Genomic DNA, 17,771 nt, shown 5'->3' on the forward strand with positions numbered 1-17,771 from the left:
CTGTTGGTTAAAAGTATTGAACAACACTAACTAGGGGGAAAAATAATTCCCAAGCCCAATGGAACTTCTACCATACATGAGAATAAGTATTATATGAACAATAATAGTTACCTTAATCAAAGGATATGTAAAAAGAGGATACTGTGGTATAATCTGATCTCCAGATTCCACATGTCGCTAGAATTGCTCAGGTGTTTTTCCACACTTTGGATAGACATTTCCCTAAGTCTAGTAAATACCACAAGATTTTTAATAGGCATATGGTGAAACTCTCCTATGCAATATTGTATAACTTAGAGTAATACTATATATTTAAGTTAAATAATAAAAAAATTAACTAGAAAGATAAGTAACCAGATCAATAATTGTTTTATTAGTAATACTATTGAGATTGTCAAGCTGCCTGTGGATGAATTAAGTAATAATGATGATATAAGTGCAGAAAATAATTCAATAGATGATGAAAACATAAAGATCCCTAATGTATCTAGTGTGGAATATAATGATTATAGGAGTAGCATAGGAGATAGTTTTTATTATAGTAATATTAGTAAAGATAGTGCTAGTTGTAATATTGGTTTCAAATTTTGGCACAAAGCCAGCAAGTTCAGGGATGGGGTAAGTTGATTACATTGAACCTAGTGTTGGTATTAGCTGTAATATTAACATTAACAATAATCAGAGTAATAATAGTAATAAAAATAATCCTTTCTGCCATAGGCACATGGCCTGAAATTTTGTGGGAGGTGGCTAGTCAATTACACTGACCCCAGTGCTTGATTGGTACTTAATTCAATGATTCCAAAAAGATGGAAGGCAAAGTCAACCTAGTCGAAATTTGAATTCAGAATGTAAAGTATCATGGCAAATACCACTAAACATTTTGTCTGGCATGGTAAAGAATCTGCCAGCTTGCTGCCTTAATAATAATAATAATAATAATAATAATAATAATAATATAGATATTGACAGCAATAATCTGTATATATATAAAAGAGAGGATGTGTGTGTATACGTGAATGTAGTTTATGCACGTCCACAAATTAGTACGCATGTCCCTCCAATTTTAGGAGGAAATGTGTCATGACCTTATGTGCATTTTAGCGAAGTTTTTCTCTCAGAGGCATCCGCGTATAGCTGTAAAAATCGATAAAATTTTACCAATTTTGAAGTTTGTTGACATGGAAAGATCAAATCTGTGCGTATACTCGTGAAGGCGAGAGAGAGAGAGAAATTGTATGTTTGTGAGAGGGAGGGTGAAGGAGAGATACATTTTGTTTGCCAGCGTCTGTGTGGTAGGCAGCTAACAAGCAAAAAGAAAAAAACGCAGGAAACAACAAGCAAAAAGAAAAAAATACCCCCCCCCTCTCTCTCTCTCTCTCTCTCTCTCTCTCTCTCTCTCTCTCCCTCCCTTACACACACATACCAGTTATCTCTCTTTCTTTCTTTCTTTCTCACACACACACACACACACCAACATTACACACAAAACACATGTTGCCAAAAAGAAATACACGCTTTCTTTTTATAGTGAGTATGCCAGATAGAAAGTGTGGTGTGTATGTGAAGTTCTTTTGTTAGTGTGAGAGAGCAGCATGTGTGTTTGTGTAATGTTACTGTGTGTGTGTAATGTTGCTGTGTGTGTGAGACAGGGAGAGAGAGAGAGAGAAAGAAAGAAAGAAAGAGAGATAACTGGCATGTGTGTAAGGGAGGGAGAGCGCGCTCTCTCTATCTCTTTCGCGTTCTTTCCAAACACTTTTTATGGAAACTGCTGAATTGATGTAAACAAACCCATGTGGACAGACAAGGACAGGTGGTGTAAACAACAAAAGGATGTATTAGTTTAACGCTCGGGAATAGAGAAAGTCTTTAACGTTTCGAGCTACGCTCTTCAACAGAAAGAATGCGGAGAAAACAAGGAGCAAAACACGAAGAAAAAAAATTGAATGTTTTGGTCAGCGATCTATCATGGCGACTGCCGGACAGAAAGTTCACGCAGGAGAACTAAGAAAAAGGGGAGATAACAAAAGGGGAAAGAAACAAAAGTGGAAAGAAACGGTGACCCAAATACGAGGAGCTGTGTGTGTGTTTGTGTGTGTGTGTATGTGTGTGTGTGTGTGTGTGAGAGAGAATGCTGGTGATCTTAACGTATATATGTGTGTATGTAGGTGTGAAAAAATGGGGAGGGGAGAAAGGAGTTGGTCAGTTGTAGTGTGTGCTTGGTATGTGTTGTGAAGTGATGTGAGGGTGTTGGGAGGTGGGGGAAGGCGAAGGCAGGGGAGGCGAGAGTGAGGAAAGCATGGGTGGAGTGTGGGTTAGGCTGAGGGTGGGGGTAGAGGTAGGGGTATGTAGGTAGGCAGAGGTTGGGGTGGGTGTAAGGAATTGGATGGGGTGGGGTGGGATGGGATTAGCTTATGAGAGAGGGTTGACGATGAAGGGGGAAGGGGAAGTTGGATATAAGAGAGGGAGAAGGTGGGTATGGGAGGAGGGAGAAAGCAAGGAGAAAGAGAGTAAGAGAGAGAGAAAGAGAGTAAGAGAGAGAGTAACAGAAAAAGAGTAGGGGTGAAGAGAAGTACAGAGAAGTAGGAGGGGAGAGGTGGGTGGGAGGAGAGGGAGGGGGAGAGAGAGGCAGGGGAGGGGGTTAGATGAAGAGGGAAGGGGAGTTGAGCCCATGTGGCGCAAAGGAGAGAAGAGAGAAGATTAATCCCTGTATATATATATATATATATAAAAGAAAAAATTAATACTTCTTTGTCAAATGTATTGCTAATGCTAGATAAGAGTCATACTGCTCGTTTATGATGCCTCATCATGAATTTTTCATTCACACACACAAAAAAAAACCTAAACTTAAATGTAAAAAACAAACATAAGTAACCAATATTATATACCTATAATACATAAATGTAAATGGAATGAAAACAGATAATTGTGTATTAATTTAATATTTATTTATCCTTTTCTGGCAATGATGAATAGACAAAAGATAAATCAAGGCAAAATGTACTGCAAACCAATAAATTATACAAGGAAATGTTGCTTTTAAAGCCATTTGATAAAGTGAAATGTGCTTCTCTAATGTGAAACCTGTGCCTGTCTTTTGCTACACAAATACTTAATTTGAGGTCAAACTTTAGATAAACACATGGTTTTCATTTTCAATTGAAAGGAGACAATTTCTGTCTTTGTTAAATAAGAAAAGGCTTGCTCACACATGTAAGAGGTTGAAAACTGCAGCAATATGTTTATTGCTTTCCTATGAATGGTAGGAGACTCTTCTTTCACAGAAATCCAGAACTTGTCTAGAGATAGATCGGTAAATCTTATTTTGAATGTACGATCACACTGCAGCTCACTAAAGTTCTTCCTCTTCTTTTAATGTCAGGTTTTCAGGATGGCCAGAAGATTCAGAGTATGGATCCCTCACCCACTCATATACCTGCACTGAAAGGGAAAGAAAGTAATTTTCAATTCTGATAAATAGTACATCCAGGTGGGATTCACTAAGACTTGAAATTTTCTGATATCCCTTTTCACTTTTAAGCCCACGAAGTAGTGGAAACATCTCAAAATTTCCTTTTGCTACATGTTTTTTCCACTTTTCTTTTAAATGCAAAAATTTTATCACTTGAAGCCAGTATATTTTCTCTGGGGCTTTGCAGTGACTTGTTCAGTTGATTCATGTAATGAAAAATATCTGATAAGTAGCTTAGCCTCTGCAGCTATTTTTCGTTTTCAAAGCACTTAGGAAAATTTTGCCTATTGGTTTCTTGAAAGTATTTCTGCAACTCATCTCTCAGCTCAAACACCCTATTTAAAACTTTTCCTCTACTCAGCCACTGGAATTCTGCATATAGCAATAGATTTATGTTCTTTGTTCAGGCTTTCACACACTCTTTTAACATTCTGGAGTGAACTGGTCTTTGTTTAATAAAGTTGACCATTTTTGTAGCATCGTCAAAAACTTTTTTCAATTCATCTCCAAGTGATTTTGAAACCAAGACCTCTCTGCAAAGAAAGCAGTGTGTTGAGATTATATTGGGATTTTATTGTTTTACAAGAGAAACAAAACCTTTATGGAGCCAACCATTGATGGGGTACCATCAGTACAAATGCCAACATAGTCCTTCCAGGAGAGACCTCTTGTTTCCAGATACGAGGTATCTGTCTCAGGTAGTTCTTTGCAGCATAGGAAATTTTCTTGAATTTCACCCTCACTGACAAATTTTACAAAAGCTACATGACAGTTATTAATAAGATCTGTTGACTCATCAACCTGAATAGAAAAACTGTACTAATTTTTTTCTTTTTTAAGTGTGGTACTTATTCTATTGGTCTCTTTGCCAAACTGCTAAGTTACAGAGATGTAAACACACCCACACTAGTTGTCAAGTAGTGGTGGGGGACAAACAAATACACACACACACAATGAGCTTCCTTCAGTTACCATCTACCAAATCCACTCATAAGGCTTTGGTTGGCCCAAGGTGCCCCACAGTGAGACTGAACCTGGAAATATGTGGTTGGGGAGTAAGCTTCTTACCACACAGCCATACCTGTGTCATAGAAAGACTTTCAGGAGATATAACCCCACAAATTTTGCATTGAGTTAATATAGTTCTATATTTAAGCGATGAGGAATTATGTACATTATTTACATTTGACAGATATTTGTCCTCATCTTGTTAACACAACGTTTCGGCTGATATACTCTCCAGCCTTCATCAAGTGTCTTGGGGGAAATTTCGAACTTGGGTTCTCATTCCTAAGGTATTTTTCGATGTTATTATTATTGTTATTATTATTATTTTATGTTTGACTTTTGCTTTGCATTTGTACAAGTTGGATCCAAGTCTCACCCAGAGACTTCAAGAGACAACAAGTTAGAAGTTCATGTAGGTGTTATGCCTAGGGTACCATATATTTGCATTTGTACATAGTGTTGTTCTAGAGAATGTTTAAGAAACCATAAGAAAATTATGTGTTTGTTTTAAAATTTGAGATCACATAAACAGTATTTTACGTAGGATATGGGCAGTTCCCATGAGCACTATCTTTTGAACTTCAGCCATTTTGGGGTTTCCTGGTATCTGAGCTAGGTAGTAATCAGCCCATTTTGCTGTCATTCCCAGGGCACCTATGACAATAGGTATTGTTTTAGTCTTCAGGTTCCACATTTTGCTAATTTCTATTTCAAGATCTTTATATTTGCTCAGTTTTTGGTAGGTCTTGACAGATACGTTTATATCGATTGGGACAGTCATATCATCAATGAGGAGGCATGATTTTTGTCTGAAGTCTTTCAGTATGATGTCTGGCCTATTTGCATCTATCTTTCTGTCAGTTTGAATGGTGAAGTTCCAGAGGAGTGTGATGTGATCATTTTCAAGTACTGGGGGTGGTTTGTGTTCTCACCAGTTTTTATCATGGGGCAAGTCCAGGTTTTTGCATATTACCCAGTGAATATATTGTGCAGCTCTATCATGCCTGTTGAGATACTCTGTAGGCACAAGCAGACTGCACATGGAGACAACATGATCGATGGTCTCATTTTGTTGTTGGCATATACGACATAATGGGAAGCTGCCGTTCTTTAATATGTTGGCTTGGTAGTTCTTTGTAGGTAGGCATTGATCTTGGGCTGCTATGATAAACCCCTCTGTTTCTGATTTCAAGCCAGAGGCCATTAACCATTGATGGGTAAGGGCTTTGTCAATATCTGCATTATTTGCTCTCTTTGGGTATTTGCCATTGAAAGGTTTTCCATGCCATTTATCAGTCATAATATCTAAGGCAGCAACTTTAGCACGGGTTTTCAAGCACTTAGCTTTTTCTGCGGGTGTTTCTAGTTCGTCTAATTCTTGAATTTGTTGGAATTGGAATTCACTTAGATATTCCTTTGCCTGTTTTGTTACTGAGTAAGATGCTTTCTTGCTTTCATGTTTTGAGACAAGTTTTAGCATCCAGTCCTCAGAATTTTTCAGATAGGTGTCTAGGCCAATTGTGGCTACCTTCATTGTTAATGCCAGCTGTAGAAGTCTATGGCCTCCCTCTTTTCTTGGCAGATAAAGACGTTCTATATCTGGCTTAGGGTGGTGCATTCTATGCATTGTCAACAGTTTTCGTATTTTTCTGTCAACATTACATATTTCAGTAATTGACCAGTTAACGATATTGAAACTGTAAGTCACGACTGGTATGGCTAGAGCATTGATCGCTTCGATCTTGTTTCTTGCGTTCAGCTCTGTCTTCAGTATTGCTCTCACCCTGCGATAACATTCTCTTCTGATCCTTTCCCTCATCACTGAATGCTTGATATTGTCCCCTTCAATTATCCCTAGGTATTTGTAGCTCTTCACTGGTTCTAACTCTTTTATGACATTTTGCTGGTTAAGGTTCACATTAGATGTATTTATCATTTTTCCTTTGATAAAGGTAGCTTTTGCACATTTATCAAGGCCAAATTGCATCCTGATGTCATCACTGAATTGTTTAACAATTGCTAGTAGGCCTTTGAGTTGTTGGTCATTTTTTGCAAAGAGCTTTAAATCATCCATGTAAATGAGATGATTTATATTTTTATCAAATATTTTATAACCATACTGTACATCATTGAGCAATTTTGAGAGAGGTATTAAGGCTAGACAGAACAGGAGTGGTGATAGTGAGTCATCCTGGAAAATGCCACATGAAATTCTTACATTTCCAGCATTTAGAGATTCATTGTCATTGTTCAACGTCAGTGTGGTTCTCCATGATCTCATACTTACAGATAAAGAGTTTCGCAGAGTAGGAGCTATTTTATACATTTCCAGACATTTCCTAATCCAGCTATGTGGTAGGCTATCAAAGGCCTTTTATAGTCTATCCAGGCTATTGATAAGTTTTTGTGTCGCTTGTGACAATCTTCTAAGATCATCTTATTGATGAGTAGCTGATCTTTACAACCATGAGATCCACGTTCACATCCCTTTTGCTCATTAGGGAATATGCTACTTTCTATTAAAAAACTATAGGTATACTCAGTTAGGGCAGATGTTAGCGTCTTATACATTGTTGTTAAGCAGGTTATGGGTTGATAATTTTTTGGTTCGTTTGTTTCCTCATATTTTGGAAGCAGGAATGTTAAACCATTAACTAGCCAAGAGGGCATCATACTAGGATTTTGCAAAATATTGTTGTAAAGTTTTGTTAGCAGTTCATGGCTCTCTGGGAAGGCATTCAACCAGAAGTTAGGAATTTTATCCTTTCCTGAAGACTTCCATTTGCTTGACCTCCTGAGAGCAGATCTTATATCTTCTACCTTGACCCCCTCCCACTTTTGCTCCTCTAAGAAGTCTATTATTATTCAGGTCACTGCCTGGAATCGAACTCGGAATCTTGGGGGTAGTAGCCAGCGCTCTTAACCACTACTGGCATATGGTGTAGTGGTTAAGAGCGCGGGCTACTAACCCCAAGATTCTGAGTTTGATTCCAGGCAGTGACCTGAATAATAATAATAATAATAATAATAACATTGAAAAATACCTTAGGAATGAGAACCCAGGTTCAAAATTTTCCCAAGACACTTGATGAAGGCTGGAGGGTATATCAGCCGAGACATATTAACAACAAACAAGATGAGGATGAATATCTGTCTAATGTAAATAATGAGTTATTAATGTTTTTATATTTTGTTTTGAACTATAGCATGTATACATATAGTATAACCTCAGAAATTTTTTGTGATCTGTGGAATTATGATCTGAAACCCTTTTGGAAATATTTACCTATGCAAAATATCCAGACGTAAATGAACTCAACATTTAAGGATCAAGAAAACTTCTACCTACTGAATGCCATATTAATTGAACCCTTCTTTCCAGATTTATTTATGCTTGCGTAATCAATGAACTAGAAAATATGAACGGGTCAGTTAAAATGCATGTGAGAGCATAAATCTGTGTGTATATACACAAATTGTTTTTAATTATGAAAGACAGGACCAGTATGCTAATGCCCATATCTGTGAATATGTATCACTATGTGTATGTGAGTGAATGGTTAATCACTGTAGTGATGATTGATACTTCTAAACAGATAAAATCTAAGCCCAATGTCCAGACATTTGTCTACTAACTATTCAACAAAATACCCTTTATAGGGTCATAAAAACATGAAACACCTATTAATGAGACAAACAGCTATAAAATCTTGTTGCGAATATCAGAATTGATAACCAACTGATAATTAATTATCACGTTGCCAGTACCGCCTGACTGGCCTTCGTGCGGGTGACACGTAAAAGCACCCACTACACTCTCTGAGTGGTTGGCGTTAGAAAGGGCATCCAGCCGTAGAAACTCTGCCAAATCAGATTGGAGCCTGGTGTAGCCATCTGGTTTCACCAGTCCTCAGTCAAATCGTCCAACCCATGCTAGCATGGAAAGCGGACGTTAAACAACGATGATGATGATGATGATGACAACTGAACTAAAAAGAATTTTTCCCTTGACCAATTAAAGTTTCCTCACTGATTTGTTTGTATTATGTAAACATGATCATGTGAATACATCCAACTCAAAATGTGTGTATATTCAATGTCCTTTAAATTAGTTCAGCATATTATTTTATACACAATTCTGAATGACACCTGGAATGTGATTAATAGTAGCATGTATTATTACATTGTATTGTAAGATAGAGTGCATTGAATTAAGATGAAACAATATGTAAATTGAAGTAGTGAAATGACTTGCTCACTCCATTCTTTTTATTTGTCATTTTATATATGCACACATATATGTGTCTTGAGTCTTCCAACCAATTAGGCTAGTATTTCCTCTGTTTTCCTTGGTCTTTCAGCAATTGTGTATAGATGATTTATCTCTTCATAGAATTTGTTTGTTGCAGTTGTAAACACCTATTCACCCTTTTCACTTAAGTGACTTGAGGCAATGTGAAATTCCCTGCCCAGTGAAGTGATACATAGTACTTTTTTCCATGGTTTGAGGAATCAAGCCCACGGGCAAATAATCCTTAGTCTAATATGCAATCTATATGCCTCTGTTTATTTAATTTCTAATACATCAGATAGTTTTTAAGTTGTTTTTCTTTCACAAAGCATACTTCATTTTACAGGAAGAAGGAGGCACTGCCAAGTTTTAAAATGGAAGAAGTTATCTTCGAAAATCTCCGGTGTCATCCACCACCAAGGAATGCCCCCATTTTACCTCCACGCCATGTACAGAGTGAAAGATTGCATATTGATGGAGACATTTTATCGTGAGTTGAGATCATTTCTAGCTGTGTTACATTTTCTTCTTTAGATCAGAATTTTCACTGTAATTAAAAAAAATTTTAAATTCATATTTTAAAGTGTCCTTTGCCTTAAGATATCTGTAAACCTGTGTGAGCAATTGCAAAAGAATTGTTGTATTTAAATAGTTGTTCTGGAAGTAGAGAAACAAATTCTTTTAGCATTGTGAAAGATTGTGTCTATTTGACTCCCAGCAGATTTAGCTATAGTCATCATCATCATCATCACCATCATCATCGTTTAACGTCCGCCTTCCATGCTAGCATGGGTTGGACGATTTGACTGAGGACTGGTGAAACCAGATGGCAACACCAGGCTCCAATCTAATTTGGCAGAGTTTCTACAGCTTGATGCCCTTCCTAACGCCAACCACTCAGAGAGTGTAGTGGGTGCTTTTACGTGTCACCCGCACGAAAACGGCCACGCTCGAAATGGTGTCTTTTATGTGCCACCCGCACAAGAGCCAGTCCAGGGGCACCGGCAACGATCTCGCTCGAAAAACCTCATGTGTCACTCGCACAAGAGCCAGTCCATGGGCACTGGCAACGATCTCGCACGAAAGATTTCATGTGTCGCCCGCACATGAGCCAGTCCAGGGGCACTGGCATCGATCCCGCTCGAAAGATTTCATGTGTCTCCCACACATGAGCCAGTCTATGGGCACTGGCAACGATCCCGCTCGAAACATTTCATGTGTCACCCGCACAAGAGCCAGTCCAGGGGCACTGGCAACGGTCTCGCTCGAAAGATATCATGTGTCGCCCGCACATGAGCCAGTCCAGGGGCACTGGCAACGATATCGCTCGAAAGATATCATGTGTCGCCCGCACATGAGCCAGTCCAGGGGCACTGGCATCGATCCCGCTCGAAACATTTCATGTGTCTCCCGCACATGAGCCAGTCTATGGGCACTGGCAACGATCCCGCTCGAAACATTTCATGTGTCACCCGCACAAGAGCCAGTCCAGGGGCACTGGCAACGGTCTCGCTCGAAAGATATCATGTGTCGCCCGCACATGAGCCAGTCCAGGGGCACTGGCAACGGTGTCGCTCGAAAGATATCATGTGTATTGATAGGATTACTTTATCTTGCAAATAAAAAAAAAACCAACATTAGTTTGCACTGTTAATATGGATTAGGTCATACAGTTTAAATAATAATGTTTAAGTAGTAAATTTCAAAGGTCATTTGGTTCAAAATTGAACTGCAGATGTATCTATCTATTCTAATGAATTTATATATAATGAAATATCTCATCATTTTAAGCTGCCCAGTTTCTTAATTTTGTATTACTTTGATTCTCTTCTATTGAGCCATTCTCATCTAAATGAGAAGACAGTTTTAAATGCTTTAATCTTGCCAGCAGATCTCTTTCTGAACAGTCAATGAAATGGCTCTCCCCTGTACAGTTATCTGTCCAGATTTCTTGAAATCAAAGGTTTTTAGCAACAGTCCAAGAATTTTGTTTCCTACAGTGTTAGTCAAATTCTCCCTTCTAATTCTATATTTTCAGGTATTGGATAACTTGTAAATGTTCAGTGCAAACTTTCTTCAATTAATCTGGGAAAAACAATTCTTTTTTTTCATAACTGAATAGACTTATAAAATCTGTTATAAAACCATTTCAAAGCTGAGATATGAATTTGCACACAAGAAAAAACAATTTTACATTAGTTTTCATAGCCTAACAAAGGAGATAGAACCGCACAACTGTTCAGGTATCTGTTCTGATTCAAATCTAGGATTTTTGCCAGATTAAAATTTATTTTATGAATCACCACATTTACTACAATCACTACCATGTAAGCATTGTCATCATCATCATTTTAACACCCATTTTTGTGTGTTTGCATGGGTTGGATGGAATTTGTTTGGGCAGATTTTCTGTTATTGGATGCTTTTCTTATCATCAACTCTTACCTGTTTCCAAGTAAATTAATATCCCCTCCACCGTTGTGGTGATAAGCATTAATACCCCTGTGTGATTAAAAGGTGGACTTGTCAAACTCTTGTAAGAGTAATGTGTCTCGTTGAGGCAAGGAAGAAGGCACTGGAGTCTCATGTGTTGGTAGTCGGAATTTATGTCTACATTACTTTATTTATGTACATTTAGCATTTATAGTAGAGAATTACAACTTAAAATTCACACTAGCTAATCCTTCATACTAACTACTAGAGTTCACAACAATTCAAATAAGTCTTGTTGGATTTTTATCATAGACATGGCATAAAAAATAGCCAATATCTCAATCAGTGAATGTCGTGGAGATAAGTAACATCCAATGATCATTGATTAATTTCCCTAAAATCAGAGTTTTTATAACTGCTCAGACCTAAATTCTAAGAACCATATTCTTTGAAAGAATTCTCTTTGATGAAAGTTTAGAATTCAGATATGAACAGTAATTTTAACCAATGGAATTACCAACAATTATGCTTGTTTGGGCAAACGACCATTATGTCATATTGCTGCCTTTTATGACTTGCTACAAGTGAAAGAAGTTCCTTGTTCAGTACTTGCTGGCAGAGTTTAAATTTGGTAAAAAAAAGATGATGAAGATTTCATCACCTCTGCTGGGGTTGTAAACAATGTAAAAAATTCAAATTAAATGAATTTATCCTGGACATGTTTCAATGTCTAATTTTTGTTCAAGGGCTTTTTCGAAAGCATATATGCATTCCTGTATATTAACAAAATTAGAACCGAACTAAAAATTAACTCTACAGGCAGTGGCAGAGGAATGCCAGATGATTGTAAATTTAAGACATAGCACGGATGAAATCTCATATGCATGCATGTTGACCTGTAATGGATAAGAAAAAAGGAAAACAATTGCCAAGACTCGATCCCTGCTGTAGGTGCAGAGGCTTACATTTTAAATGTAACTGTGTTTTTAAAAATCTAAAATGCTTTGAGTGTGCAAAAATCGGACATATAAGCTCACATTGTAGAGTGAAATGAATAAAATTCTGGTAAGAAAGTATTCTTCATCATCATCATCATCATCATTTAACATCCGTTGTCCAGGCTGGCTTGGGTTGGATGATTTGACCAGGACTGGCAAGCTGGGAGGCTGGACCAGACTCCAGTCTGATTTTGCATAGTTTTCTATGACTAGATACCCTTCCTAACACCAACCACTCTGAGAGTGTAATGGGTGCTTTTACAAGCCACCGGCATGGTTGCCATTTTCATGACACTGGTATCTGCCATGACTGTGATTTTGCTTGGCCTGATGGGTCTTCTTCTCAAGTATGACATAATGCGAAAGGTCTCAGTCATTACCTCTGTGAGGCCCAACACTCAAAAGAAACTCAGCCACTTTTCCTCTATGAGGCCCAACGCTTGAAAGGAACATGGCCACTTTGCCTCTGTCAGGCCCAACACTCGTAAGGAGCTCAGCAACTCTTGCCTCTGTGAGGCCCAATACCTGAAAGGAACTCAGCCACTTTGCCTCTGTGAGGCCCAATGTTTGAACAGTGCTCTTTATGTGCCACCAGCATGGGTGCCATTTATGTGACGCCAACATCAGCCATGACTATGATTTCACTTGGCTTGACAGGTTTTCTCAAGCACAGCATATTGCCAAAGGCCTGACGTTCAAAGGTTGATTTTTTTTATGTGCCACCAGCTCTTAAGCAGAGCACATTGCCAAGAGCCTCAGTCACTAGTCATTGCCTCTGTGAGGTTCAAAGTTTGATGGTCATGCTTCACCACCTCATCCCATATTTTCCTGGGTCTACCTCAACCATTTCATTTTCTTTCAAGCCAACGCATGTTCTCAGCTGTCACAGCCCATATTTCACTGCCATGTAGCATAGCTGTTTGCACACAAGCATCATACAATCTTCCTTTTACTCTGAGTGAGAGAGGCACTTTGTTACTAGCACAGGTAGGAGCTCTCTGGACTTTGCGCAGCCTAATCTTATTCTCAAAGCTACACTCTCAGAGCTCCCCACTCCACTACTAACTTGGTTCACCTAGATAATGGAAACTATCTAATGCCTCTAGCTTTGCCCACCAGGCAGTTGATGGAGTCTATTTTCTGCACATTTTCAACATTTATTGTACTTGTGCATCTTCCACATACAATAGCTAGTTTCCTTGTTGACCTTCCTCTGATATTGCTGCACCTTTTATGTGTCCAAAGCTTACACTGGATGCATCTTATGGAGTTTCTACCTATGCCTTTTCTACAGATCAAGCAGGGCCATATACCTGGAGGGATTTGTGATTTGTCTGCCTTCCTACTTACTAAGACTTTGGTTTTTTCTAGGTTAACTCTAAGGCCTTTCGATTCTAGAAACTTTTTCTCTAGTTCTGGTAGTGATTCAGCTATAAGAGCAATGTCATTAGCATAGAGGAGCTCCCATGGACAGCCTGTCTTAAATTCCTCTGTTATTGATTTGAATACTATGATGAACAAGAAGGGGCTGAGCACCGATCTTTAGTGAACCTCTACTTGTACCCTGAATTCTTTGCTGTACTTACTGCCAGCCCTCACCCTACTGGCAGCATTCCTGTACATGGCTTGTACAGCTCTAACCAACCACTTGTCTATCCCTAGTTTCCGCACTGACCACCAGATAAGGGATTGGAGGACCCTGTCAAAGGCTTTCTCCTAGTCAACAAAGGCCAAGTACAGAGGTTTATCTTTGGCTAGGTATTTTTCCTGCAGCTATCTTACCAGAAATATAGCATCAGTGGTACTTCTCCCTGGCACGAAACCAAACTGCATCTCATCTAGGCTAACTCTCTCCCTAATTAGTTGGGCTATGGCTCTTTCCATAACTTTCATCACCTGATGCTACAATTTAATACCTCTGTAATTATTTCTATCTAAGGCATCACCTTTACCTGCGACACTGGTCATTGGGTATGACTCCTTCGTGGAACACCTGATTTTCAGTACAGGTGATTAGACCATAACCCACACTGCCAGATATTTTAAGCATCTCAGCGGTGATTCCTGATGGACTGGGGGCTTTCCCTGTCTTCATATCCTGTCGATTTGAGTAGCTGGTCCCTCTGTTGGGTCAACATTTGGCAGACTCTCCTCCTCCCATTTATTCTCCATGTTCAGCAGTCTTTCATAATGGCATTTCCAGGCCTCTTTCTTTGCAGAATATTGTCAACAAAAAATCAAAGTGAGGCTCAGAAAAGAAAATTTGTGCTTGTAAAAATGAATAATGTGAATATCAAGTTACAATTGGATACAGGCAGTGATATTATGATAATTAACGCAGATACATGAAGAAAAATCAGAAACCCTAGGTTGAAAGAAACTTTGAAAATAAGTGATGTTACATTTTGTGAAAAAACTTTAAAAGTCAAAATTTTGTGCTGAATAATATGACAGATTTATTTGGAACAGGCTGGATAGCATTATTTAACTTACGGGACCTTCCCATAAATTTGTTTTGTAAAAATGTGAATGTTTTTTCCACCAGTACAAATAAGGCATTGGAAGAATTAAAAAAGATTTTTTGTGAAGTTTTTTCTTATGAATTAGGTCTTTGCACCAAAACAAAGGCGAAGTTTCAAGTAAAAGAAAATTCTATACTAGTATTTAAACCACAGGACTATACCTTTTGCAGCATTGAAACAAGTTAACTAAAAATTGGACAGACTTGAAAAAATATATTACACTGAATGGGTATCCCCAACAGTTTATGTCAAGACAAAAAATAATTAAATCTGTGTATGTGCTGATTTTTCAATAGGGTTAAATGAATGTTTGATGCCATATAATTACCCCGTTGCCAAGTCTGGAAGAAATTTTCTCGAAGTTGAATGGAAGAAAATTGTTTTAAAAGTTGGACCTATCTGAAGTATAGCTACAGGTACTAGTTCATGAGCAATGTTCAAAATTACTAATGATAAATACCCATAAAGGATTGTACAAATTTAATCAACTTAGTTTTGGTATAAAGGTAGCACCAGGTATTTTCTCAAAAGTTATGGACACTATGCTCACAAGTTTGGATTTCACAATAGCTTATCTTGATGACATACTCATAAAAAGTGAATCTTGTGGTCAGCATGCTGAACAAGTTAAAAAGGTCTTCAAGAGAAGAAAAGATTATGGTTTCAAGCTCAATGAGGAAAAGTGTGAATTTTTTATGCCAAGAATGAAATATCTAGGGCAGATTATCGATGAAAATAGACGTAGACCAGACCTATCTAGGGCAAGTGCAATAAAAAATATGCCTTCCACAACAAATATTACAATGTTACAAACATTTTTGGGGCTTGCAAATTACTACCAGATATACATACTAAATAGGCATGATTTAAGAGCACGCCTGAATAACTTGTTAAAAAAAAGACGTTAAGTGGAACTGGTCAGACATATGCTAAAAAGCTTTTGAAGAAATTAAAAAACGTCTTAATATCGGAATTGTCGTTATCACATTTTGACCTGAATTTAGAAATAGTAATGGCAGCAGATGTTAGTGAAAGTGGTATTGGAGCTGTGATTTTTCACAAATATAAAGATGGTAGTGTGAAAACTGTAGCTCATGCTTCATATTCATTATTGCTGGCTTAGAAAAGCTAGTCAAATAGAGAAGGAAGCAGTAAAGAAATTCCATAAATTCATACATGGAAGAAGGTTCTATTTGAAGACAGATCACTGCCTATTATTGTTGATCTATGGATCAAAAAAGGGTATTCCCACACATACAGTCAACAGATGGCAGTGCCTCTCTCACTACAAAATCGAATGTTAAAGGAATTCCATACTGGACATCCAGGAATTTCTAGGATGAAGTCACTTATGAGGAGTTATGTTTACTGGCTGAAAATGGACCTAGACATTGAGAAGTTGGTAAAATCCTGCTGAAGTTGTGCTCTTGCAGCAAAATCACCACCTATAAAATTTCAACCTTAACCCAAGACTGATATTCCATGGACCAGACTACACATAAATTGTGCAGGACTATTAAATGGATCATATTATCTAATCGTGGTAGATACCTATACAAAATGGCCAGAAATGTGTAAATGTAACTAACCTCCACAGTAACAGTGAATTTTCTACACTTTTTGCAAGGTATGATGTTCCAGACACCATAGTCTCCGATAACACTACACAATTTACTGCAAGTGAATTTAAGAAATTTTGCAAGATGTTCTCACTTGAACATATCACTATTCTTCCGTATCATCGAAGATCAAACGGACAAGCCGAACACTTTGTGGACATGTTCAAAAGGGCGCTAAGGAAATCCAGAAATGAGGTAGTGGATGATGTAGCATTGCAACAATCCCTGAGAGTTTACTGTGTAATGCCAAACTCAAATACCCCTTCTGGCATGTCACCTGCTGAATTGATGTTTGCAAGAAAAATTGTCAGTTTTTGGCAAATTATTACCTGGAAGAAAAATAAAAACCAGGGAAAATACTAAAAATTTGATCAAGTATTTAAAAACTGATGATAAGGTGTTTTCCAGAGTGTACAGAAATGGAAAACAAGGTTGGGAAGAAAGGCGAAATGATAAAACGGATTGGTAAAATGGCATACATGGTGAAAGGTTCAAAATGGGAACATAAAAGATACATGAATCAGCTGAAAAGAAGGTTTGCTGAAGAAAGGGTTACAAGGAAAGAAGTACCTATGGAAGTCCTCTACGATACTTTTGATGTGCCGAATTGTTGTGGTGAGAGTCATTGACACAACCGGGGAATTGGAAGAATGGACTAGCTGAACTCTCAAAGAGTAGTGTATTGGTTGAGATGAGAAGTTGGTAGGAGTCGTTGAGAGGGCGTTTTGGTGTCTTGCGAGGTACGTTGTGAACACATTGATTTTACCTCTGCTTAGTTACTTTATATATCCAACGTTTGTGAAGGATATAAAAGTGGTGACGAGATACTTGAAGCTTGCATTAGACGTTAGAATTTTTTTTTTGGTACAAAATCAAAGAAAAATATCTTTAACATGGACGACTTATTGGCTTGCGTGGTGCAGTTGCAACAGCAACAACAGCAGCAGTTACAACAACAACAATGCCAACAGTTACTGGAAGTAATGTTGAAGAAGTCTGAAAATACTTCGTGTGCGTTCTCGTCAGATGGCGTAGCAAACTCAATTGGAGAATTTATTTATAACCCAGGAGAAGGTACTACTTTTTCTGCATATTTTAGAAGATACGAAGAAATCTTCAAAGAAGAATGTAAAAATTGGAATGATGAGAAGAAGGTGGACCTACTTTTAAGAAAGTTATCCCCCACTGAACATGAAAAATACTGTAATTATATTCTGCCAAAGAAACCAGGTAAGACTTGTTTTGATGAAACAATTTATTATCGAGAATTTTCAGTGAGAGTTCACTGTTCAATAGTCATTGGCAGAGTTTAAATTTAGTTAAAAAAGATAATGAAGATTTTATCTCCTTTGCTGGGGTCATTCACAGAGAGTGTAAAAAATTCAAATTAAATGAATTAACCCCAGATTTGTTCAAATGTCCTGG

The 17,771-nt window shown here is 37.8% G+C and overlaps 1 protein-coding gene across 3 annotated transcripts in view; it reads left to right on the top strand.

Annotated features, from left to right (window-relative positions):
* The window catches only part of LOC106881644 (SPRY domain-containing protein 3), a 360,055-nt gene that overhangs the window by 51,944 nt on the left and 290,340 nt on the right, over positions 1-17,771 (top strand). For all 3 annotated transcript variants that reach the window (XM_089363629.1, XM_052973458.2, XM_089363628.1), the window contains exon 2: positions 9,121-9,264. In XM_089363629.1, coding sequence (XP_089219755.1) covers positions 9,149-9,264 — 116 coding nt within the window. In that variant the 5' untranslated portion in view covers positions 9,121-9,148. The remainder of the gene's footprint in view (positions 1-9,120; positions 9,265-17,771) is intronic.

This window comes from Octopus bimaculoides, chromosome 15, assembly GCF_046866305.1.
Source record: "Octopus bimaculoides isolate indiv1 chromosome 15, ASM4686630v1, whole genome shotgun sequence".
NCBI classification, from domain to species: Eukaryota; Metazoa; Mollusca; class Cephalopoda; order Octopoda; family Octopodidae; genus Octopus; species Octopus bimaculoides.